At 49.6% G+C, this 25930-nt stretch overlaps 1 protein-coding gene across 6 annotated transcripts in view; it reads left to right on the forward strand.

The window, feature by feature from the left end:
* Positions 1–383: 383 nt before the first annotated feature.
* CCDC136 (coiled-coil domain containing 136) overlaps positions 384–25930 on the forward strand; it is a 31035-nt gene continuing 5488 nt past the window's right edge. For 2 of the 6 annotated variants that reach the window (XM_030825520.1, XM_030825521.1), the window contains exons 1-17: positions 384–689; positions 1476–1583; positions 3497–3745; positions 3837–3911; positions 10487–10810; positions 13912–14023; positions 14621–14786; positions 15020–15160; positions 15496–15654; positions 15947–16117; positions 16615–16800; positions 18707–18901; positions 19398–19625; positions 21072–21584; positions 21980–22201; positions 23921–24202; positions 24895–25215. In XM_030825520.1, the coding sequence (XP_030681380.1) occupies positions 632–689; positions 1476–1583; positions 3497–3745; positions 3837–3911; positions 10487–10810; positions 13912–14023; positions 14621–14786; positions 15020–15160; positions 15496–15654; positions 15947–16117; positions 16615–16800; positions 18707–18901; positions 19398–19625; positions 21072–21584; positions 21980–22201; positions 23921–24202; positions 24895–25215 (3510 nt within the window). In that variant the 5' untranslated portion in view covers positions 384–631. The remainder of the gene's footprint in view (positions 690–1475; positions 1584–3496; positions 3746–3836; positions 3912–10486; positions 10811–13911; positions 14024–14620; positions 14787–15019; positions 15161–15495; positions 15655–15946; positions 16118–16614; positions 16801–18706; positions 18902–19397; positions 19626–21071; positions 21585–21979; positions 22202–23920; positions 24203–24894; positions 25216–25930) is intronic. The other 4 variants (XM_030825523.1, XM_030825522.1, XM_030825524.1 and 1 more) reach the window with 4 other exon arrangements.

A 25930-nucleotide genomic window follows, 5' to 3' on the forward strand; every position in this document is an offset into this window, starting at 1 on the left:
CGGAGAGGTCAGGGCCCTGCCGTTCGCCCATCCAGGCCTCGACTTCCCTCCTCCGGTCCCCAGGCTGCCGAGGCGCCACCGGGCAGGGGTGGGCAGGGCCTGGGGCCGGAGTCCGCACGGACAGCTAGGTGGGGGCGCCGGCCGGGCGGGGAAGGGAGGGAAGGAGGGGCGCGCGTGTCTGCGCGCTTGGAGGAAACAGTCCCACCTCGTCCTTTGCCGTCCCCATTGCTGAGCATGACCCGGCCCTGACACCTGGTGCAGAAGGGTCCCTGGGCACAGCAGACCCCGAGGGGACCCGCCGCCAGAACCAGGGGATCTCGCTCCTCCCTCTTGGGGCAGCCTTAAGCCTAGGAGCTCCCGACGCTGTCCGGGCCCCGCGCCTCGGGGAGAGCCTTGGGGCGTATCCGGGGTCGCGCTCACCCTCCCGCGCCGCCCCCTGCACCTGCTTGGAGCTCCCGAGTGCTGGGAGGGCTTCCGGGCGGCGGCGAGCGGCGGGGGGCGGTGTCAGGAGGCCCGGCCAGGCCCCGCCCCCTCGCCCGCCCTCCCTCCTCCCTGCGCACCCGGCTCCGGTCCCCGGGCTCGCGGCTGCGGCTTCTGCTCGGGGAGGCGGAAGGTGGCGGCGGGAGCGGTCATGGAGGCGGGCGCCGGAGCCGGCGCGGGAGCCGCGGGCTGGAGCTGCCCGGGCCCAGGTCAGAGCCGCCCCTCCCTCACCTCTCTACCGCCCCTCCTTTCTCTCCTCCATCCCTCCTCCCTCCAGACCCCCAGGTGCTCCCGGCCTCCGCGGCTCCCCCTTCTCCGCCCAAAGTCTTCCTCCCTCCATCCTGGCCTCCGCCGGAGCCCGGTCTCCATCTTTCCGGCCTGGGGCTGAGGCTTCCGCGCACCGGCCGCATCCTGCCTGGTGGTCCCTCCCCAGCGCGTCTCTCCACTTCAGTCCGACGGTGCTTCCAGCCTTCGGGGCTCCAGACCCCGCACCTCCTGCAGCCCCGGAGACTCCTGAGCGCGGGGCGAGGGTGGGGTGGGCAAGGTCCAGCGAGAGAACGGGAGGAGAGGGGAGGGGAGAGGTCGCAGCCCTGCCCCTTCCCGCACGCCCCCCACTCCTCCCTCCCTCCGTAGGCCACCTCACCCTTTCAGCCTCTTCTTCACTGGCTCCCGCCCTCTTTCAGTCTTGGCCCTCTCCTCCCTGTCCCCCCGGACTAAATACGCACACCCCCTCTTTCTTTCTGTGCAAGCAAGAGGGTCCTGGAACAGGGGGTTCTGAGGAGGCTGGGAGGCAGGGCTGGGGTCTCTGCAGGCAGAGCGTGAGAGGTGACCAAGAGAGAGGAGTCGCAGAGCCGGCAGAGTGAGTCAGGCACCTCCACTGGGATTACAGATCCCAGAGCCCCGAGGGGCTGGAAGGCATGTCCGCTTCTTTCCTCTGCACCCCAGCCCGCAGCCAGCCTCCCACCCCCCAGCCCCTCCTTTCTCCCTGCTCTCAGGACCCACAGTGACCACTCTAGGCTCCTATGAGGCTTCCGAGGGCTGTGAGAGGAAGAAGGGCCAACGCTGGGGGTCCCTGGAACGACGGGGGATGCAAGCTATGGAGGGTGAGTTTTCCCAAAAGGCTTCTTTCTTTCCCTTCCCCTCCTCCCTTAATTCCCTTCCTTCCTCCCTCTGACCCCCAGGCCTCTGAGCCAGGACACAGCCCTTCCCTCAGTTCATCTTAGCCCCTCTTCCTGCACCTCAGAGCTCCAGCCCTTCTCAGGGCTCAGGCTTTGACAGAAGTTCAGGATTCATCCCTTCGGGACCCCAATCACCCCCCAGCTAACCAGGTTATGCGTCCCGAGGGAGCTGCCAGACAGAGAAAGAGGCCTTGTTGGACAGAGCTTTGAAGCAGCCTTTCAGCAGGGGGTTTGTCCTCACTGCCTGCCGACCCAGATCCCAAGCTGTCTCTTATTTTAAAAAGCAAGGAACTGAGCATGTGAATTGTCTTTCTGGGGCCACCACCATTAACTTCGAATGGAAGCCTGTGGCTTTGGTTCTTTAGGATACCTTATTGCCTGAAAGAGAGAGCCTAGGAGGGGGCGCGTGAGGCCATCCTCCCAACACACGTGTATCCCCACCACACCCATGTGACTTGGCAGTTGCTGCCAACAACAGGCCCCTGGAAGGACGCTGGTCCATTTTCCAGGACTTCCTGTGAAGTGTTGCACGTTGCACATTCAGTATGGGCAAACCTGCTCCCCCTAAGGGGGACAGATGGCACTAGGGGTTCCAGTTGAACCTAAGGCTGCTGATATTAGATAAAGTAAGACCAGAGATTCAGAATTTTAAAACAAAGCAAACAATCACCATCCAGACAACATTTTGCTATTTATAGGGACTGCATTGCAGTAAAGGAGCGGGTGCTCGCAACCAGAGGCTGGGGGCCAGCACCAAACCCTAGTTTTTTTAATGCATTAAAATGGTAGGCTCTCTTTTACACACAAGTACAGCCTAAAACTTCCCCTGAAAGCTGCTTTGTGGTCAGCAGAGTAGGAGGGGCCTCATATGGCTCAGCTAGGGGAGAGGAGACCTTGTGACATGCAGCAGGGAAAAACAAGGTGGACCTTGTAGAAAATTTCAAACAGGTATTTAATAATGTACATTTGAAAGGGCTCCAAAGTTTGTCCAATGAAACCTCTACAATCAGATATTTTCTTTCTCTACCTGCTGATGGGCAATGCTTTCTTATTATGGAAAGGCTGATTTTTGACAAGCCACCTGGATAGTTTTTTGTTTGGTTGTTTTTGTTTGTTTGTTTGTTTGTTTGAGATGGAGTCTCACTCTGTTGCCCAGGCTGGAGTGCAGTGGCTCGATCTTGCCTCACTGCAACCTACACTTCCCAGGTTCAAGCAATTCTCCTGCCTTAGCCTCCCAAGTACCTGGGATTACAGGCGTGTACTACCACGCCCAGCTAATTTTTTTGTATTTTTAGTAGAGAAGGGGTTTCACCATGTTGACCAGGCTGGTTTGGAACTCCTGGCCTCAAGTGATCCACCCACCTCAGCCTCCCAAAGTGCTAGAATTACAGGCATGAGCCAGCATGCCCGGCCAGTTTTTGTTTTTTTTGTTTTTAACTTTCAAGAAATCTCCAAACTGTAACTGTTACCCCATTTGACTGAAAGATCCGCTCACTGTCTCCTTTCTTGACTACTTGTCCTGCTACTCAGAGGCCAGCCTAGAAGAAGCAGGTAATCCTGTGCAAGTGTCTCATGGCTGAGCAGGCACCAGCCTGCACAGGCTACCAAGTGCAACACTGGTCCAGGAAGGGCCTGGGAGGTGGAGGGGCTGCCTCTCAACTTGACTCTCACACCTGAGGACTCATCTTTAGTACAGGTCTTGCCCAGGGGCTCCCTGGGGGACACCAGGTGGCACTAGCATGTCATCTCTGCCCTGGGATAGTGAGTTTGAGGGCCCTGGAAGGACGGCAGAAAGGAATTTGATGCTGACTCCTTGGTGGGATGACTGTCTCTCCTAGGGGAAGTGTTACTCCCAGCTCTCTATGAGGAGGAAGAGGAAGAGGAGGAAGAAGAGGTGGAAGAAGAAGAAGAACAAGTGCAAAAAGGTGGCAGTGTTGGCTCTCTGTCAGTCAACAAGCACCGGGGACTGAGCCTCACGGAGACAGAGCTGGAGGAGCTGCGGGCTCAGGTGCTGCAGCTGGTGGCAGAACTGGAGGAGACCCGGGAACTGGCAGGGCAGCATGAGGACGACTCCCTGGAGCTACAGGGTGAGTGCCTGGGCCAGGGCCCAGTGCCCGGGCCCAGAGGCTCTGCACTCCCCTGGATCCGAGCTTGACACTGGTGCCCCTCTCCCTGCAGGGCTCCTGGAGGATGAACGGCTAGCCAGCGCCCAGCAGGCAGAGGTGTTCACCAAGCAGATCCAGCAGCTCCAAGGTAATTCCCAGGACTTGGACTGGAGGGAGGTGGCCATCCAAGTGGTCACCTAAGTACTTTTTTCCTGAGGGTTTGACTGAAGCATAGCAGATAAAAATAACCAAATTCAGTAATTTCACCTCATTTTCCTCTACTAGTCTCACCCTTTTCCTCTCCTTGTCTCTCCATCTTCCTCTGTCCCCAGTTTTCTTTCTTTGCACCTCCACCTGGCTCTTCTGTCCTCCCCTTCCATTTCTTGGCCTCCCCGTCACCTCCTGTCCCTGGTGGGCTCTTTGCTCTTGCCCCTTCAGCCTCCTCCTTCATACTGCATCCCTGTCCCTTTGTTCTCCTGGTCAGTGCCAGGGGTGGGTGATCCAAGTTGAATTCCAAGCCAGATTCCTTTTTCTGGTTCCTCCAAGGACAGCATGGGAAAGCATGAAGCCAATGAGAAGTGACTGGTGGGGCCTCTCTGCACCTATTAAGAGAGGCAGATGACAGCACTTCTGTTACTGCCTGGGACCTGAGCTTGTGGCCCCCAAATCCGTTTTTGCCAACACCCACGTCCCTTTGTCTCTGAAAAGCAGCAAGTCAGGTGTCCCACATTCCACCGCACCACCAAATAAAGAGGCAGCTTTTGTTACTTCTGTGGGCTTCCGGAAGGTTTAGGGGAGCTGCCCTAGAAAACAGCAGGGACTCTGGGGAGAACTGAGATCAAGCCAAAAAAAAAGTATAAATGGAGAAAAAAAAGGAAGGCCAGGAAGCAGGCCTGGATAGGAGCAAGCAGTGTAAGAGGGGGAGGAGAGGAGACGGGGACAGAAAATGTAAGCAAAGATAGATACAGGAGGGGTGGTCAGTGAAGGGGCTTGCAGAGGAGGAAAGTGGCAGGATATGTGTCACATAGGGAAGAGTGTGGGCATTCGTCTGGGATGACCTAGATTCCTGGGCCCAGCTCTACCACTTAGAAATTGTGTGATCTTGGGCAAGTCACTTATCTTTCTGAGATGACTGATTTATTTATCACCTATTTATGAGGTGCCTTTATACTTGGAGGACCAGCTGTGAATGAGACAGACCACATCCCTGCCCTAATGAAGAGTACGTTCTAACGGAGAGAGGCAGAAAATAAACAACACAAGTTCAGGTGGCAATAAATGCTATGAACACGATATAATAATATGATATAGAGAGGAGGTGGGATGGGAGTTTATTTTATTTTATTTTGAGACAGAGTCTCACTCTGTTGCCCAGACTGGAGTGCAATGGCACAATCTCGGCTCACTTCAACCTCTGCCTCCCGGGTTCAAGAGATTCTCGTGCCTCAGCCTCCCGAGTAGCTGAGATTACAGGCATGCGCCACCACACCTGGCTAATTATTGTATTTTTAGTAGAGATGGAGTTTCACCATGTCGGCCAGGCTGGTCTTGAAGGGAGTTTATTTTAGATATGGCAGTTAGGAAAGTCGTCTTTGAGAAGATGACATTTGAGCTAAGACCTGAATAATGAAAAGGATCCAGCCATCCAAGATCTGAAGGAGGAGCATACCAGGCAGAAACAACAGCAACTGCAAAGGCCCAGAGGTGAGAATGAGCTTCATTTGTTTGAGCGACAGAACAGAGGCCACTGTGTTTGCAGCAAAGTACATGTGGAGGACCCTGGCAAGAGAACATTCTGAGGCAGGCAGAGGCCAGATTACAATGGATCTTGTAGGCCAGCCAAGAGGTTTGGCTTTCATGTTAACTGTGGTGGAAAGCCAGGAGAGGGTCTTAGCCAGGACTGGGATGATACGATCTGCTTTACATTTTTAAAAGAGAACTTGGCCACTAAGTGGAAACACTTAAGATGGAGGGAAGTGACTCAGAACAGTGAGTCCTGTCAGCAAGTTACTGCAATAGTCCAGTCAAGAGATGATGGTCGCTTGAGTTAGGGCTGTAGAAATGGAGATGATTCAGAATATATTTTGAAGGTGAAGCCCTTGGGATTTGCTAATGAATTGCATCAGAGGATAACAGAGACATGAAAGATGACTTTGCCTTGAGAAAATTGATGGAAGGTGGTGATGTTTATTGAATTGGGAAAGACTTGGCAAGGGGTAAGTTTTGGGGCTAGGGGAGCCATTTAAAACATGTTTTCCTCTGTTGAGTTTGAAGTAACTGTGGACATCCAAGTGAATATATTGAGGCAGTTGGATGTATAAAGGCAGAACCAGGGAGAAAACAGGGCTGGAGATGTAAATTTGGAGTCATTAGCATATAATTGGCATTAGAATCCATGGGAAATAATGGTGCAGTCACATGGAGAGACACCAGAAGAGGAGAAAGGGTCCAGTCCCAGAGGCACTCTAGTATTTAGAGGTCCAGTATAGAAGGAGAAATGAACAAAAGAGTAAAGTGAGAGGAACTCCTGGAGCATGTCATGCCCTGTAAGCCAGAGCAGAAAGTGCTTCAAGGAGACAGTGATCCACTGTGTCAGGTTGCTAAGTCAAGTGAAATGGTCTTGGATTTGGCAAGAGGGAGGACCCTGAGACCTCTCAGTGCATGGAGGCACCGATTGGATTGGGTTTGGAGAGGACATGGGAGATGAAATGGAAAAGGTGAGTACCGATAACTCCAGTAGTCATTTTGAAGAGAAGCAGAGAAGTAAGGAAAATAGGGTCAAAAGATTATTTCTTTTCTTTTTTCAAAGGTAGGAAATGCTAGATCATGTATAATGGAAGAAAAGATCCAGTACAAAAAAAGGCCTTTGCCTGGAGAAGGAACGTTCCTCCATTCAAATGGGCGAAAAGTCAGAATTGAAGCAGAGATGCAGGCAGGAACTACCTGGGAAAATAGGGTTCTAGAGCGCTTCCCTCCTCAGTAGGTTTTTTTTTTTTTTGAGACGAAGTCTTGCTCTGTCACCCAGGCTGGAGTGCAGAGGCGAGATCTTGGCTCACTGCAACTTCCACCTCCTGGGTTCAGGCGATTCTTCTGCCTCAGCCTCCTGAGTAGCTGGGATTACAGGCGCCAGCCACCACACCTGGCTAATTTTTTGTATTTTTAGTAGAAACGGGGTTTCAACGATTTTGGCCAGGCTGGTATTGAACTCCTGACCTCGTGATCCGCCCACCCCCCCCCCCACTCGGCCTCCCAAAGTGCTGGGATTACAGGCATGAGCCACTGCGCCCGCTCCTCAGTAGGGTGCTTTCTAGGGTGAGATCCCCCACGGCCCTGCGGGAGAGACCGAGGCTGCCCTCGCGCACGCGCGTCACCCGTTTCCGCCTGGACGGGGCACGCGCGGCCTTAGAGGCAGCTGCTGTTCAGAGGCGGTTCCGGCCGCCACAGCCCCTCCGGGGCGGGACCGGCCAGCGGCTGGGTGGCTCCCCAGGGACACAGCTCTAGCGGGGGCGGCGAGATGGAGGCCATAACCAGTGAGTGAGAATCCACTTCTCTGCCCGCAGCCCGACTCCTCAGCCCTTGGCCTCACCCGGACTGTCCCAGCCCCATACTCAACGGGCGCCAGCGCCTCGGAACCCGGGGAACCCTGGCTGGCCTCTTCAACTCCCGGGCGCTCCCTAGTCTGCCCCCCGGCCTCGGGTCCTGTCCCGGGCGACTCTAGGTGACCCTGCACCTTCTTCTGTTCCCAGTAGATCTGAGAATGCCTTTTTTTGTGTGTGTGTGTGACGGAGTTTCGCTCTGTCGCCCAGGCTGCAGTGCAATGGCACGACCTCGGCCCACTGTAACCTCCGCCTCCTGGGTTGAAGTGATTCTCCTGCCTCAGCCTCGGGAGTAGCTGGGACTACAGATGCCAGCCACCACACCCGGCTAATTTTTGTATATTTAGTAGAGATAGGGTTTCGCCATTTTGGCCAGGCTGATCTCGAACCCCTGACCTCAAGTGATCTACCAGCCTCAGCCTCCCAAAGTACTGGGATTAAAGGTGTGAGCCACTGTGTTTGGCCAAGAATACCATTTTTTTAGGGCCAGAAGCACCTAAGGTAGAGTTGAACCCTAGCATCAAAAGCATATTAGGGAGGTGGAGGTTGGTCTGTTTCTCCAGAACGCCCACCCCAGACTCTAGGGCCTTTGTCCTAATGGCCAGTTTCCTTGTGTGTCTCCATAGCGAGACAGACCTCACTGTGCTGCTCAGTAGTCGGGGTAGAGCGGACTCTTCTTCCAATAGGAAGTCAGAGAATCTAACAGGAGATTCTTGGCCTTGGCATGCAGTTAAGGATCAGTTAATAGTTGTTGAATAGATCAAGGAGACGTAACAGCTAGGATCATTCTAGAACTGGAAAGATTGGCAAAAGACATGCCCATAGTTCCACATGTGAGCTCAGGGGAGCAGGGTAGATCTTCCCCTGAGATGCCCTCACCACTCAGCATCTATCTATGAAGCAAGTCCAAATTTGTCTTCTTTGAAAGTCTAGATTCTATTCTAATTTTTAAAAAATACCCAAACAGGGCCAGGTGTGGTGGCTTATGTCTGTAATCCCAGCGCTTTGGGAAGCCAAGATGGATCGCCTGAACCCAGGAGTTTGAGACCAGCCTGGGCAACAGAAAGAGACCCCCATCTTTACATTAAAAAAAAAAAAAATAGCAGGGCATGGTGGCCCATGCCTGTAGTCTCAGATATTAGGGATGCCGAGGAGGGAGGATTGCTTGAGCCCAGGAGGTCAAGGCTGCAGTGAGCCATGATCATGCCACTCCACTCCAGCTTGGGCAACAGAACGAGACTGTCTCAGAAACAAAAAGGAAAACCCCCCAAACCCCAAATGTTTAGTTCTGTACACATAGGAGATACTTAGTAAAAGTTTGTTGAATAGATGAATTGCTGCCTTATTTATGCATGAATACATCAAATATCTATTGAGCTTCGTTTTCAGGCACAATACTAGATCCTGGAGCTGTAACGGTGAGCAAACCAGATATGCTCTCTGCGTTGATAAAGCTTATAACCAAGTGAAGGGGAGACTAAGTACACACACACACAGAGCAAAGTACAAGGTTTTATGAGACCACTTAATAGAGGACTTCTGTTAGTTTTTTTGAGGAAGTGGAGGTACAGGCTAGAAAAGTTGACATCTGAATGGTGAGTAGAATGAGCAGAAGTTGGGGGAAGGGGATGGGAGAATGTGCCTTGCAAGGGATTTATGGGAAAATCCTGACCCTCCCAACCCAATCCTCATTAATTCTCTAATCCTGGCCCTCAAATCCTAAATTCACTGTTGGTATCAGTGCCTTTTACTCTCTCCACTTTTTCGTTCTGATCCCAGATGGGTACATGTGTCTAGAAACTCTGAGATGCTCCTTAGGTACAGAGAACTCTTAACCCATTATTTTGTAAATTAAAAAATAGGAAATATATGCTTGTTCTGAAAACCCAAACAGCACAGATAGATATGATATGTAAAGTAAAAACCTTACCACATGTTATCCCATACCTCAGAAAAAACTACTCATTATGGTTTGGGCATAGATCTTTCCAGGCCTTTTTCTATATGTTTGTCCATTTGTGTGTTATATACTATACATAAAATATTTTTTGCAAAAATTAGATCATAGCATATATTTTACAGCTCTTTTTCTTCAGTTAATATGGAAACTTCTTTGTTTTCACCATAGATCTGATACTTTCTTTTAAATGGCTGCACGATATTTTATTTAACTATCATCAGTTTATTTATTTTTTATTATTATTATTTTTCGAGACCAAGTCTCACTCTGTTGCCCAGGCTGGAGTGCAGTGGTGTGATCTTGGCTCACAGCAACCTCTGCCTCCCGGGCTAAAATGATTCTCCTGTCTCAGCCTCCCAAGTAGCTGGAATTACAGGGGCGTGCCACCACACCTGGCTTTTTTTATTTTATTTATTTATTTATTTATTTATTTATTTATTTATTTTTAGCAAAGACTGGGTTTCACCATGTTGGCCAGGCTGGTCTTGAACTCCTGACCTCAAGTGATCCACCTGCCTTGGCCTCCCAAAGTGCTGGGATTATAGGCGTGAGCCACTGCGCCCAGCCTAACTATCATCAGTTTAAACAATCCCTTATCGACTGATGCTTAGATTATTATCCCATGTTTGATTATTATGCAGTGAACTTATATTTGAATTTGAGTTGTGAACTCTAAATGCACATTGTTTTAGGTCCAGTACTTAACCACCACAGGTAGGTCATGGGAACTCTGAGGCTCTGTAATTTCTGAGCTCTCAGGAGGAATAGGTGAAAATAGTCTGTATACATTTTTTGAGTCAGGGGATTTTTAGAAAGATTCAGGGCATCAAGAAAATACTATAAATGAAGTTAGGTCTTTAACTGTCAGGTGATTCCTTAGAAGCATGAAATACTTTTTGTTTACAGTAGACTAAGTGATTGCTTTTGGTGCCAGGCCTCAAAATCTACTTTTCTATTGGACCTTCCTACATAGAGTCACTCTCTTTTCCCTTCTTAGGTACTCGTTTTATTCTGTCCGGCATGATGCTGTACTTCTCTGATGGGGTAGAGACGAGGTTTTCAGGACTTTGCAGACAAGAAATAAGTCTCCCTTTAATTTTGTGCCTCTAGAACATGGTAGGTTAGTTCACCTGCCCTCTTGATCATCTCAACCTTTGGACTTTGCAGGTGAGCTCCGTTCTCTACGGGAGGAGATTTCCCTGTTAGAGCATGAGAAAGAAAGCGAACTTAAGGAAATAGAACGGGAATTGCATTTGGCCCAGGCTGAGATCCAGAGTCTGCGGCAAGCAGCAGAGGATTCTGCAACTGAACATGAGAGTGACATAGCATCCCTGCAGGAGGATCTCTGCCGGATGCAGAATGAACTTGAAGACATGGAACGCATTCGGGGAGATTATGAGATGGAGATTGCCTCCCTCCGTGCAGAAATGGAAATGAAGAGCTCTGAACCATCCAGTAGTTTAGGTCTTTCAGATTACTCTGGGTTGCAAGGTATGAGAGCCATCAAGTGGGTCAGTAAAGTCAAGCAGAGGAAAGGAGATAATATATAGGAAAATGGTAGAATGTGGTGTTAGATCATGAATTGGGAATCTCTAGAAAAACCTCCAGGTTGAATTCAAGACTGTAAGGGGCCAGGCATGATGGCTCATTCCTGTAATCCCAGAACTTTGGGAGGCCAAGATGGGAGGATCACTCGAGCCCAGGCATTCATGAGCAGCCTGGGCAACCAAGTGAGACCCTATCTCTTTCTAAAAGAAAAATTTAAATAAAATTTTTAAAAAGACAGTAAAGGGGAAAAACCTACCCAGATGTTACATAACCAGTCCATGGTGGTGTAAGAAATAGCACCATGGAGAGGTACCCTGGGAATTCTTCAGAGAGTCATTGGGTCTTTGTTGATTTGACTATGGGAAAACCCTTCCTGGGAAAATTTCCAGCTCTAGGATGGGCAAAGAGGGACCTGTCACCTTGGGAAACTCTCCCTGCTGCCCTGGCATCATGGTGCTTTGCCTGGAATGCTTTATAGGGGGCCTCTGGCCCTGCTTCCAGGTGCAGGGATGCTAATTCTTAGGTTCCATTAGTTCTCCTCAAAATAGAAGCTTTGGGGGGCAACAAATCAGAGCAAAAGACAGCTAGAGAAGAAAAGTTATTCCGAGTGATACATGAGATACCCAGAAGCCTAGAGCCCTGCTTTCAGACATTGAGTCTCCCAGCTAGTTGCTAGGATTCATGACATCAGAGAGCTTGCCTTTATTCTGAGGCTAGATTTATTATCTGAGTATAATGGAGGTCCTATATTTGGCCAGGTCAAGCAGAGGCAATCAACAAGGAATCAAAGAACTGCAAGTTTTTCCAGCTGTATCAAGCCTCTCAGAAGAGCCTTTAGATTAAATGGTGCTGGGAGAGGAAGGTTGGCACAGTGGGAAGGCTTGGGCTGAAGTCAAACAGACCTGAGTTCAGTATCTCAGCTCCACTAATTAGCAGGATGAACGTAGGAGGTCTGGTTACAGTCTTTGAGCCTGTTTCTATATCCAGGATATGGAATCAAAATTGGTTAATAAAACCTTATAGCTAGATGGGGTCCTGAAACAGGAAAAGGACCTTAGGGAAAATGTAGAGAAATCCAAGTAAACTATGGAGTTTAGTTAATAGTAATGTATCAATATTTGATTCCTTAGTCATGACAGGTATATCATGGTAATGTATGCTGACAATTAGGGAAATTGGGTGAGAACCCTCCCAGGAAACTCTGTACAAATCTTTGCAACTTTTTTGTAAATCTAAAAGTATTCTAAAATTCAAAGTTTATTTAAAGAAAAAAAAACCTTACAGAGCTATTCTGGGAATTAAATGAAATGTGAAGCATGTTGAAATCACTTGCACACTTAACCAAATCTGAGGCTGAAACTATCAAGTCTAATGCTTAGCGCATGGTTAGTTTTCATTAAAGATTAGTTTCCTTCCTCCCTTCTATGGTAATCTGCAGTATTCTAAGGAATTCTGATTAGAATAAAGAGGAAACATTAGAAGTTACTTTTAGGGTGTTGAATCTTCCAGCAGGTAAATAGGTCTTGTGTTCTAATTAGAGCAAGTTAGTGTTCTTTAAATATCAGTAGAATTAATGTTCTAAGAGACATAATTCTTTTTTAATTTTTTGCAAGTGGACACAGAGTCTCGCTCTGTTACCCAGGCTGGTCTTGAACTCCTGGGCTCTAATGATCCTCCTACCTTGGCCTTCCAAAATGTTGGGATCACAGGTGTAAACCACTGCACCCGGCCAACATAATTCTTAATCATGAAGCAACAAAACAGATACAGGTGTTTGCATCATCACAGCCTTAAAAGTGGGCATGGTGACTCATGCCTGTACTCCCAGAACTTTGGGAGGCCAAGGCAGGTGGATCACTTGAGCCCAGGAATTTGAAACCAGCCTGGGCAATGTGGTGAAACCCCATCTTTACAAAAAAATTCAAAAATTAGCCGGGCTTGGTGATGTGTGCCTATAGTCACAGGTACTTGGGAGGCTGAGGTGGGAGGATCACCTGAGTCCAGGGAGGTCAAGGATGCAGTGAGCATCCTTGTGCCATTGCTGTCTGGTCTGGATGGCAGAGTAAGACTATCTCAAAACAAAACAAAACCAAAAAGGAAAAAGTATAGGTATAGGTGACTGGTGCTTAGAGACATGTGCTGGAGTATTTCAACCGGATTTCTTCTAATGCTTGAGGATGATATGTGAGTCTGGTTAGGATGGGCCTGTCAGCAGATAAAAGGCCATTAGAAAGAATTCCTTTTTTTTTTTTTTTTGAGACAGAGTCTCACTCTGTCGCCCAGGCTGGAGTGCAGTGGCACAGTCTTGGCTCACTGCAACCTCTGCCTCCCGGGTTTAAGCAATTCTCCTACCTCAACCTCCTGAGTAGCTGGGACTACAGGCATGCACCACCACACCTGGTTACTTTTTGTATTTTTAGTAGAGACAGGGTTTTTGCCATATTGGCCAGGCTGATCTCAAACTCCTGACCTCAAGTGATCTGCCCACCCCGGCCTCCCAAAGTGTTGGGATTACAGGCTTGAGCCACTACGCCTGGCAAGAATTCTTTACCACATCCAGACCAATGTATTTGGTGTGAGAATAAAGGACATAAAAGGAAACTCAGAATGCCTGAAAGGCAGGTACTGGCAGTCACATCTGACAGTTCACATCTCTCAGCTTTTTGTACTAAAAGCATAATTGGAAGGTAATCATAAACAGTTGAATGGAAATTTTACATACAATAAACCCAAAAGTTAATTAAACTTTCAAAAATTGCTGAAAGTTCAAGAGTCTGCTTTGGTTGAGGCTTTGAAGATGAGCACACAGGACAAATCTTCAGGGCAGATGAGAAGAAGGACAGCTATTGGGAAGAGGAGAAAGACTCATTGCGCTGTGGAATTTCCTGGGCCTTGTCTTCTAAGCCTCTGTCTCTTTTCTGTCTTTAGAAAAAGAGAAGCTCTTTAACCTTCTGCTCTCAGGTTTCAAGACAGGAAAACTGGGGACTGGTCATCAGTGCTTTCCTTTCCTCCCGGTCTCATCTCTCTCTGCCTGTCCTCTGCAGAAGAACTGCAGGAGCTGCGGGAACGCTACCATTTCCTGAATGAGGAATACCAGGCCCTGCAGGAGAGCAACAACAGCCTCATGGGGCAGCTTGCAGATCTGGAGAGTGAGAGGTACAGCTGTCTCTGGAGAGTGAGAGGCCATGGGGTTCCACAGGACCCTGCCTTACCTTGGGCTTTCCCTGAAAGCAGATGCTAGGGCAGTGAGCATTCCTCTGCTCCTGGAGACCCAGTCCTTTCCATGGTTTCCAAAGGATACAGATACCACCTACAAGCAGACATGGGGATCCAACCCAATTATCTTAAGACTAGAGAGAGTGAGTTCTGAAGTTTACTTCTGTTCTAGGCACTGGGTTCTGGTTTGCTCTGGGCTAAAGTGGATCAGAAGAGATTCTTTTATTGTCCGCATAGACTTGTTTCAGTCTAATGGCAGGCACAATGCTTCCAGATTGCAGTGGGCTTGACTAGGCCTAGCCTCAAAACTAACTGGACTGGCACTCTAAGGGTCTCCCAGAGCTAAACACACCTTTGCAGATTGAGGGGCTGGAGACTTTCTGTAGTCTTCTAAGCATGTTTATCTGAGCGGTGAGTCACAATAGAAGGCCCCTTACTATCTTTGGTGTAAAATGAAGGTATCAGGACCAAGCATGCATGGCTGGTGATGCCAGGCAGAACTGCCTTCAAGCATAGCTCTGGGGTTCTGGATTGCAGGACACAGAGAGCAACAGAGAGATGGCTGCAGTCCCAAACACTGAGTATGACGTCAGCAGAGTCTCAGACTTCAGAAATGGATTTCTTAGAGCCTGATCCTGAAATGCAGTTGTTACGGCAGCAGCTACGGGATGCTGAAGAGCAGATGCATGGCATGAAGAACAAGGTAGGGCACAGAGGGTAGGGAAGGCAGGCACGTTTCTTGTCTTTCTTTCACCTTCTCCCAGCCTGTGGTAGAAACATCTCCATAGGCATGCACTGTGGAGGGAGATAGTACTCTGGGGTCTTACTTGCCTGATGTAGGTCTTCAGTCAAAGAGCGCCATGCTTTCCCCAAGCTTGTTCTTGGAGCACATGTGGTATCTGTAGTAAACAAGCCTCCCTGTTCCATTTCCCGCAGTGTCAGGAATTGTGTTGTGAGTTGGAAGAGCTACAGCATCATCGCGAGGTCAGTGAGGAGGAGCAGAGGCGGCTGCAGAGGGAGCTCAAGTGTGCTCAGAATGAGGTGCTTCAGTTTCAGACCTCCCACAGTGTCACCCAGGTAAACACTGCCCGGGGAGGCATCTGGGGTGGGGGCAGAAGGGCCTCATGGAGGGGCTGTGTCAACCGGGGTGGGCACAGTGAGTATGGCTGTGCTCTGCTGACCTTTGCCCTGCAACTGGGCACAGTCTGCTGGAAACCAACTGTAGAAGTCATATAGCACTGCATTCTAGAAATGGTGGTCATTACTGAGTGTCCGTCTCACAGAAGAAACCAAACCCTAGACCTGTGGGAGCTCCTCAAGATGTCTGCATCTGAAAAGGAACCCAACTGATCCGTAGAAAGATCTGCTGTTTCTTCAGAGTAATTGTTCTACTCACATCCTCCCTACCACAGAACGAGGAGCTGAAGTCCAGACTCTGTACCCTGCAGAAAAAATATGATACTAGCCAGGATGAGCAGAACGAGCTCTTGAAGATGCAGCTGCAACTTCAGACTGAGCTCCGGCAGCTCAAAGTCATGAAATCCACACTTGTAGAAAACCAGAGTGAGAAGGTAACAGCAACCAGAGGTGAGGGGACAACTTAGGTGCTAAGGGCATCCTTCTGAGGTTTGGGGGAAGGTGGATAAGAGTAGTGAGTTAAAAATAATTCCAGCAACCACATAGGCAGCACCACAGGTAAAGAACTCCAGCCCTGCTCGAGTACTACATTAGATATGAGGACATTAGGAAGTGAAGGGCAGGAAGAAGCAAATCTTAGACTGTTGGTGTCTTCAAGTGACTCACACGGAAGAGTGAGTGGGTTAAGGAGCCCAAAGGCACTGCCCAAAGCCCCCTCTGCCATAGGAGTTACTGTGCCGGCTGCAGAAGCTGCAGCTCCAGCACCAGAACGTCACATGTGAGAAGGAAAAGCTACTGGAACAGCAGCAGCAGCTGCAGGAGGAGCTGCAGTGCCATGAGGCAGAGCTGCAGCACCTCAGGGATACGGTGGCCTCCTTCAAAGAGAGCAATAAGAAGGTAACAGAAGCTCCTGGTGAGGGAGGATGTAGCCAGGCATCATCCTGTGTGAGGGTGAGAGCACAGAGGAGGAGAGGGAATGGTAGGAGTGTGGAGGAGCTGGCAGTGAGGGGGCCAAAGAGGTGCTTAGGAGAAAGGTGACCTTGGGGAGTCACAAGGCTCTCAGCTTCCTTTGATTTTAAATCAGAAAAGCAGCATATAAAAAGGAAGTCCCTTTCCCTCCCCACCTCCCAAAAAAGGAGGCCCCAGAAGGTCTATGTTTCTTTTTAAATTATTTTTATATTTATTTATTTATTTAACTGGAAAGGCTACACTGGGAAGGTCTGTGTTTCAAGCCCGTCAGGGACGGGTCCATCTTGGCTATCTATCCCTGGCTGGGATGAAATTGGGGCTGAGAAGGACAAGGGAAGATGGGTCCCCTTAGTCCCTGCCTGGGAGGAGAGAGTCCAGCAGCAGGAGTGCCTGGGGTGATGGCCAGGCCTGCCTCCCCTGCCCAGGACACAGAGACGCACGCTCAGCTTCAGGAGATGAAGCAGCTGTACCAGGCCAGCAAGGACCAGCTGGAGCGGCAGAAGCACATGTATGACCAGCTGGAGCAGGACCTCCTGCTCTGCCAGCTGGAGCTGAAAGAGCTCAAGGCCTCCCAGCCCATTCCGGAGGACAAAGGAAAGTGTGTTAATAAGGTAATTGTCGTTCAGAGAGGTGACAGCTCCTGGGCACTTGCTCCAGACAGAGGAGGTACAGAGGCAAAAAGTGAAGGCACCCAACTGAAGGGCTTGATGGGCTTCCTAGGCAGGAAGCAGAGGCAGGGCCACATGCTGCTAACTTCAAAACAGTTTGCCCTGACCTTGACTTTGAGCCAGAGCCACAGCTTAGTAGGATTGATACCTTTGGATCCTAGTCTGAACCCCTGAAGGTTTTACACATGATTCCATGTATGTAGACATTTATACGATGGTATTAGAACTGTAGTGATATCTAGTCATTCTTGGAGAGGAACATATAGATGGGCCCATTACACAACTATTATTGTTGGAACTAGAGAAAGGGGCCAGTTTTCTGGGTCAGATTGCAAATGCTCTCATAAAGGGGTACGGTCTTGTGCCCAGAGTGCTGATTGGGCAAGAGAAGGACCTAGGCTCTTCCAGGATTTATTCTGTGACTTTGAAGTAGTTAAATTCTTTTTTTTTGAAACGGAGTCTCACTCTGTCGCCCAGGCTGGAGTGCAGTGACACGATCTCAGCTCATTGCAGCCTCCGCCTCCTGGGTTCAAGCGATTCTCCTGTCTCAGCCTCCCGAGTAGCTGGGACTACAGGCACATGCCATTGTGCCTGGCTAATTTTTGTATTTTTAATTGAGACTGGGTTTCGCCATGTTGGTCAGGCTGGTCTTGAACTCCTGACCTCAGGTGATCCACCTGCATCAGCCTCCCAAGGTGCTGGGATTACAGGCATGAGCCGCCATGCCCTGCCAGTAATTAAATTGTTGAAGGTTGAATTGTGCCCTCTTTAAATGGAAGAGAATACTACTCTTAACTCACTTCCTTTTAGCAGTAAATCCTGGTAGTGATAAATAAGGCCTTATTCATATTTTTCTTTTCCATAGTGTATAAAATGCAAGCCGTTATCATTTATCCTGTTGAGCATTTTCAGCTCCTGATTACTGATGGGAAATGGAAAGGTGTTGAAGCATGTTGGAGAAGAGGCCCAAGAGTCTCTAAAGATGGTGGAGCTGGTCACATTCTGCCAGAAAACGCAGTAGTTCCTGTCCCTGGGGAAAGGCCTTCAGGAGACAGAGGACTGGGAAGGTTATTTGGGCCGCCTCAGCAGTCTCTTTGCCTTTCTGTATCCAGGCTCACGTTTCCTCCTTTTTCCACTTCTACTCAATTTAGGAGCCCAGGTGATCCGTGACTTGCTCGTCACCTCTTCCCCTAATGGGAAAAACGATGGGAAAGGAGAAGCATGCTGGCAGACAGCACCTGCTTTTTCTCTAGCCATAAAACAGCATTGAGATCTGTTTGATATTGGAAGATCTGGGTTTTTGGAAATGGGATTATTTAGTCTTCTCAACCCAAATTTAGCAATAGCGCATACTTTCTAAAGATTTAAAGAGAGAATTAGGAAAGCAAAAATGGGAAAAATTAGGGTGAAATTAAGTCCTTATTGGTAAGGAGTGTAATTGCATTCAAAAACAACTGGGGGTAATGAGAATAACAGGAGCTAAGAGTTCCCAACAGTGTGGCAATATGGTGTATACACCAAAGGAAAGGGCCGGAGAAGAGGAAGGGGGAAATGAGGAAGGGGCATCAATAACATTCCCCATCAAACTGCCCCCAGAAAGGAATGGTGGAAGTTTAGAGCAAGGCCAGCCACCAGTCTAGAGCAACCTGCTCTGAAGGAGCAGCCTGCAGGGGATCCCCAATCGGTATCTAAACAGCCAGGGTGCATTGTGGCTTGGGGTGACCAGTCCAAGGTGACTGCACAGGGAGAGAATCACAAGAGGCAGGAGAGCGCAGAAGTGCTCTGTTAGCCACCCAAGAAGCTTACCTTATAGAGTAACCACCCCCTCCACACCCGCCCCCACCCACAGTGTGACACACTGCTGTCCAGACTGACAGAATTGCAGGAAAAGTACAAGGCCAGCCAGAAGGAGATAGGGCAGCTGCAGATGGAGCAGTGCGAGCTCCTGGAGGATCAGAGGAGGATGCAGGAGGAGCAGGGCCAGCTGCAGGAAGAGCTGCACAGGCTCACACTGCCACTGCCCAAGAGTGGCCTCTTACTCAAGGTAACTCCGCCAGAGGCAGCTGCTAACTGTGGGGAAGCTGCTCTGAGAAGCTTCCCTGTGTGACTAGGGAAAAATAAAAGGGTGGGGATTGAACTTTTTCTTCTTACCAACCACTCCTTACTTTCTCACCACTCTCCCCAAACCAAAAAGCTCCATAGAGCCAATTAGAGTTTTTCTTATAAGGGCTTTAAATCTTAAAATACCTTTTATACTCTGGAATCTGTGCAGCAGTTTATATTTAGATATTTAGTCCATCTGGAGAAAATGCACCTGAAACCACTTTGTAAACTACAAAATATATCCCAACGTAAGAGACCATTGCTACTTTTAGCAGGTCTCCATAGAAAGACTCCTCCTGTCCCCAGATGGGCTCTGTGAAGTCAACCCTGAGATTCTTCAGGGAATTGTTCACAGCGGGGATGAGGCACCAAGGAGGCATCAGACTTTCTGTGTAACCACCACAATCCCTTGCCTCCTTCCTTCTACTCCGCCTCAGAGTCAGGAACTACTCACCAAGTTAGAAGACCTGTGTGAGCTGCAGCTGCTCTACCAAGGCATGCAGGAGGAACAGAAGAAGCTGATACAGAACCAAGACTGTGTATTAAAAGAACAATTAGAGATCCACAAAGACCTTCGACGTTTCAAAGAGTCTCATTTCCAGGAAGTGTTGGAGAATCCCGATGATTCCAAATTGGCTAAGTCCTCAAAATGTAATCGAAACAAGGTAACCATAGCAAGAGGTAGGGAGACAGTTCTCCTGAGCACAACAGCATGGCAGGGAGAGTGGGCACCACTGAAGGGTCAGAGTTGGGAAGGCGTGTTTGGCCAAGGGTAAGGATAAGGCAAAAGCCCTGCCCTTCACCAGCTGTGACCACTCTCAGGCTCCATTAAGAGGTAGCTTTTAGATAAGGCCTGAGGACCTCACCTAGATACCATTATCCTTTACCACACTGATATTCACAGTGCCCAGTTGAAGCACTATGAGCACTCAGGGCAGAGCTGGGATGACCCAAAGTCTGTCATCAGATCATTTGACTCATTCCCAGTAAGATGTATAATATCAGTTTGGTGTTTGTTTGGATTCCTTTGGACTGACTCTAAATGTCATCTTTTTCTTGAGTGGAAAAGTACACTTCTTAGTTATCAAAATCTTTCACCTTTGGTGTTCTCTATGAGGCAAATTTGAGGCCTTTCATTTCCAAGAAAAGAATTCCTAGCATATCGGGTTCTTAGTACTGACCACACTATCTTCATTGGAACTTTGGTGGCAATAACAGAGCAAGGTCACAGGGGTTAGACCAGACAATCAATGCCTCTCAAGTACCAGCAAAGGGGTCACACAGATGAGGTGACACAGGTGGAGATCACCGTACAATTCTATTCAGGGTTGGGGGATAAAGTTGTTCTGAGGTCTCAGCGTGGGCAAGGAGGGGCAGGTAGACAGTTTCGGTTTAAGCCAAATCTATTCATTCAGATCTTATTCTGAACAAGGAGAACCAGGGAGTAGCAGAAGTCAACACTGTGAGGCTGGATCATATTCCAGGGGCATCAGATGTCCAGGCTGGAGGCCTGGGTAACACAGCTGGGAACCAGGTATAAAATATTTCCTTAACTGATCAGATCTCATCCCAGACATCAGCAGCCAAGAAGCCAGGCCCAGAGAGCCTGGGAAACATGCCCAGAGGCCAGATTCAGAATTGGGGCAGGAGATACAGGAACTAATAGTAATACTTTGATTCCAATTCTTCATATTGCCTCATTCAAGGCCAGGGCTGATTTTAGAACTAGGGGTGGGTGAGGGGACTGAGCCTAAAGGTCAGGATAACAGGTATACCTGACTGAGAAGAGGGTGTGGTAGGGAGCCAGGGTGTTCTGGAAACCCACTTGGCACTGCTCCAAGGAGACAGGGATGTACCAAAGCACAGAAACGAGCCGAAATGGGAGCCTGGAAATCATGGAGTATCTGCCCTGGGGAGATTTTCCCAAATGAGCAAGAAACTGATACATGCCAGTTACCTGTAGGCTAAGTCAGAGACATAGGCCGGGTGAGGTGGAAATGTAGGCGTGCCATTCTCTAAGGTGTGCTCTCAGACATCTGTACCAGGAGAGGTGCAGCTAGAAGGACTGAAGTGTCAGAGTAATGATACTGTCTCCCCACCCCTGCCCCCAGCAATCCAAGCTGCTCATGGAGCAGATGCAGGCCCTGCAGGTGCTGTATGACGTCGGTCAGGCGGAGCAGGAGCTCTTGCAGCAAGAGCAAGGGAGGCTCCTAGAGGAGCGGAAGAGGCTGCAGGCAGACTTGCAGCTCTGCCTGGAAGAAATGCAGCTGCTTCAAGTCCAGTCCCCTTCTATAAAAATGAGCCTTGAGTCCTACAGGAAGAGCTATGGTAGCATGGTCCCCAGCAATGAGAACTGTCGCAAGACTTATGATACCACTGTGGATGACAATGAGAGCTATTACAAGAGTTACACCAGCACCCAGACCAGCAGCGAGAGCTTTCTCAAGAGCTATGACAGCAGCACCAGTGCCAGTGAGGCCTATGGGAAGAGTTACTGCACCACCAGCAACAGCAGCGTTACCTATAAGAAGAGTTACGGCAGCACCAGTAGCTCTGAAACCTGCCAGAAGAGTTTTGTCAGCAGCTGCACTGACGAGGAACCTGCTGAGCCCGAAGACATGGAGGTAACGGTTGCCAGGTGACAGGTCAGGCAGGGGACGATGGACTCTTGTCTTTTTAAGAGATACATCGCCAGGGGAAGGGACAAGAAGTGTGGGAATGGGGTCAGAGCTGACCTGGGGAACTATTGGAAGTAAGCGAAGCCCTCTACTCATGGCAGCCTGGTCTCCCGCTCAGCCCTTTCATAGAGAGAAGCCCCCATCTGGACAGAGGCCCATAAGATTCAGTCCGTTTCCTCACCACAGCCACGGTGCTCTTTATGGGGGTAAATGTAGTAATCCCCCGCGGGCAGCTCTGGATCCTGGTGGCCATTGTTTGGTATCCAGGGAAGGGCCCAGCAGAGTGGGGCAGAGCTTAGGTGCTCCTCAGGGTCCTATTGTTGCTCCCCCACCCCCCACAGCGCTTTGAGGAAATGGTTGCGAAGGTGCTGATCAAGCTGCAGGCGGTGCAGGCCATGTACCAGATAAGCCAGGAGGAACACAGCCAGCTGCAAGAGCAGATGGAAAAGTTACTGGCCAAGCAGAAAGACCTGAAGGAAGAGCTGGATGCCTGTGAAAGGGAGTTCAAGGAGTGCATGGAATGCCTCGAAAAGCCCGTGGCCCCCCAGAACGACAAGAATGAGGTAACCACTGTCAGGGAGGCAGGGTTTCCTCTGGCAGCCCCTGGAGCCAGAGGGGTCATGGCCACTTCAGAGAGGCAAAAGAGAGAGGGACAAAGCAGGGAGAGCATGCACCTCAGAGGCTGGGCAGTCTGCTCCATCCCTGATGACATTTCCCAAGTGCCCATGGAGCTGGGGTTTACTAGTCATCAGGACTCCTCTCATCGAGTGATTTCTCTCTTTCTCCCTTTGCCATTTCTGTTCTCTCTTTTGCTTTGTGTTCTAGACCACTTCTGTAGAACTGTATTTTTGCATTTGCCAATCTTCTTTCATCATTTTGTGTGCATTTGCCTTGTCTCCTGATGCACCAACTAGGAGCACCAACTAGATTGTAAGCGGCTCAAGGACAGGGACATGTCTCCTTTTGGATCTCTCACAATGCCAAGAAGAGTGCTCTGTACCCCCTAGGAATGGGACAGAAGTCTTGTCTCTGGCCAGGGGTTCACAGTCCAGTGGGGGTCTCTTTGTATACACACAGGAGAGATTCAGAGAGCAGCGAACACATGGGTCCAGATTAGCTAGTATTGGTACCTACTGAGGGGATGGTCATGTGCTGCCATCAGCCAAGGAAGGCAAAACCCGAGATCAGGGAGCAGGATGTGACTTGCCTCTGTTTCCAGGGTGAGATGCAGGAGCCCAGTACACACTTCAGGAGTGTACAACACAGTTCTTTAAGTAATTGTTCCTGTTAGAGAGATGGGTTGGATGAAGTAGGAGTTCCCATAAAAAGAATTCTAGGCCAGGTGCGGTGGCTCACCCCTGTAATCTCAGCACTTTGGGAGGCCAAGGTGGGTGGACCACTTGAGGTCAGGAGTTCGAGACCAGCCTGGCCAACATGGAGAAATCCCATCTCTACTAAAAATACACAAAATTAGCTGGGCATGGTGGCGCATGCCTGTAATGCCAGCTACTCAGGAGGCTGAGGCAGGAAAACTGCTTGAATCCAGGAGGCGGAGGTTGCAGTGAGCTAAGATCATGCCATTGCACTCCAGCCTGGTCAACAAGAGTGAAAATCTTGTCTCAAAAAAAAAAAAAAGAATTATATAATAAATCCCTGAGGTTCAGAATTGGTAGCAGCCCTGTTGTTATTCCCCAGTCACAGTAGAAAACACCATTTAAATCATTGTTTTGACCTTTTTTTTTTTTTTTGAGACAGAGTCTCGCTCTGTCGCCAGGCTGGAGTGCAGTGGCACAATCTCAGCTTCCTGCAACCTCCGCCTCCTGGGTTCAAGCGATTCTCCTGTCTCAGCTTCCAAAGTTTCTGGGACTACAGGCGCGCTCCACTAAGCCCAGCAAATGTTTGTACTTTTAGTAGACATGGGGTTTCACCATGTTGGCCAGGCTGATCTCAAACTCCTGACCGCAAGTGATCCACCCACCTCAGCCTCCTAAAGTGCTGGGATTACACTGGATGGCAAGTGAGCCGCTACGCCCTGCCGTTTTTATTCATCTTATTAGATGGACATCCTCAGGTGCCTCAAGTTAGGTGAAGCTATTTGTAAAATTATTCGAGAGGCTCATTTTCCACAGTTGAATATTTTCTTTATTGTCTACTTCCTATGGGCTTTAACAGGGAGATTTCTGAGACAGTGACCCCCAAGCAGGGCCGAGGTTGGTTGCGTGGTCAGCCAACTGGTTGCATAACGAGCCAACTCTGGGTAACTGGCCCTCCACTACCAACAGATCAAAGAACTGCAGACCAAGCTGCGGGAGCTGCAGCTGCAATACCAGGCTAGCATGGATGAGCAGGGGCGGCTTCTGGTAGTGCAGGAGCAGCTGGAGGGGCAGCTGCAGTGCTGCCAGGAGGAGCTCCGCCAGCTCAGGGAGAAGAGGCCGTCTGTTGTCAAAGAAGCCCGGGGGAAGAATGCTAATAAGAACATAAACAAGAACGCCAATGGGGTTAAAATGAAAAAGGTGACCAAGCCGTGCTCGGATACTTCTGAGAGCGACTTTGAGACCAGAAAGGTGAGTAGTAACCTTGGTAGCCAGATAAGCAGAAAGGAGGAGGAGATCCTGGGAAGAAGCATTGTTTCCACAACCCTTTCAACCAGGCAAGGGATTTGTAGAGAAGCTTCTGGGGTCTCTGAAGTGTCTACAGTGGTTCCCATCTTAATGGAAAGTGGGTGCTCCCTTTTCCTGTGAAGTTATGGGGAGAGTGGAACACAGACAACTCACATCGGGAGGTGCAGCCCCAAAGGACCACAGCTCCTAGGCTGGACAATTCCTTCAGTTCGCCCAGCCCCATTTGTTGGGGCTCCTGTTCTTCCTGGGTTACATGCCCAAGAGAAGGACCAAATAGATGAAGAGGGAGGAATTTGTTCAAAGTAGTTGTGTACTAATAAGTGAAAGAGGATTGGGTAAAAGAAGAGTCACTGTAGGGGTGGGAAGCAACAATTTAGATGCAGAGCCCAAGACTCTAGTTCTGGCAGCTGTTTGAAATGGCTTAATGGCCAACAGACATAGTGGTCCTGAGAGGTGAGGTGTGATGCCCTCTACATATGCTCAGGAGATTGGCTCACAGTCCCAGAGCACCGGGCCGCACCCTTGCACTCTGACATGCTGGAAGTCATGTTTCCTGGAGCTTGTATAGCATTGTCATGAGATTAGGAGCTTCACAGGTAACGCAGCCCCCATCCTGCCCTACTCCCACCCCACAGAGTCTAGAGGTGGTGCTGTACTACAAGGCCAGCCAGAGGAAATTAGATGGACTAGCAAAAGAGAAGGAAAAAAAAGAGGAGATGGAGGAGGAAAAAAAGGAGGAAGTGAAAGAGGAAGCAAAGGAGCAGTGTGGGGATGAGCTAGTTGCTGAGCCAGCAGATCCTGGGGAAGCTAAATCCACAGAAGATCGGGAGGAAAATGAAGAGGACAAAGAGGAAGGGGAGAAGGAAGAAGACAGTGAAGAGGAGGAAGATGACGTCGACTCTTCCCTTGAAAGTCCCAAAGAAAACAACCCCCTCAGACTTTCCGAGAGCAAAAAGGTAACCAGAGCCAAAGGCTAGAATAAGTGGGAAGTGGGGTCTTGGGCTCAGATACCTCAGAGTTAATGGGTGGCCCTGCTAAGGATGGATATCTCCAGGAGTGGAGGCCTCGCGCTATAAGGCACAGCCCTTCGGGGAGGTGGAGATGCAGAAGCGGGAGACGAGAGCAGTCTGTCTGCAGGAAATCATAGGCTCAGCCCCGTTTGCTGTGGAACCACCACCTCACAATGACCACCTTTTCTGGGAACCAACGTGGGGTCTCTGGAGTCCTTTCATTTACATAGTAGGCTTTGTTACCTTCCTTATGTCGGGAGTGTTCCCTCATCCCTCTTTCGGCACTGCAGGAAGGACATTGACAGTGTGAAGTCTACTTCAGGCCATTTCTGTCGGCCTGGGCAAGTCACTGAGTCCGGTTTTCCTATGGTGCCCTGTTAGGTTTAACCTTTGTTGTTGCTGTTAAGGGTGTGTCAGGGGATAATCTCTTCTTTGTAGGCTCGTGTCACCCCCTGGATTCTGTATATCACAGGACATGAAGGTGGGGCCTGGAAGTGATCAAAAGTGATAGTGAAAATATTTCACGTCTGTACAGTAGGAGCACAGACTAGTCCAAGGAGACCATACCTAGCCCTGACCCTTCAGTTGCTAGATCACTGAGAGGTTGGGGTGGAGGTATCCCATATATGCCAGAATGCCAGGGGTAACTTACCAACAATAT

Source organism: Nomascus leucogenys, chromosome 13 (assembly GCF_006542625.1).
Source record: "Nomascus leucogenys isolate Asia chromosome 13, Asia_NLE_v1, whole genome shotgun sequence".
Classification (NCBI taxonomy): Eukaryota; Metazoa; Chordata; class Mammalia; order Primates; family Hylobatidae; genus Nomascus; species Nomascus leucogenys.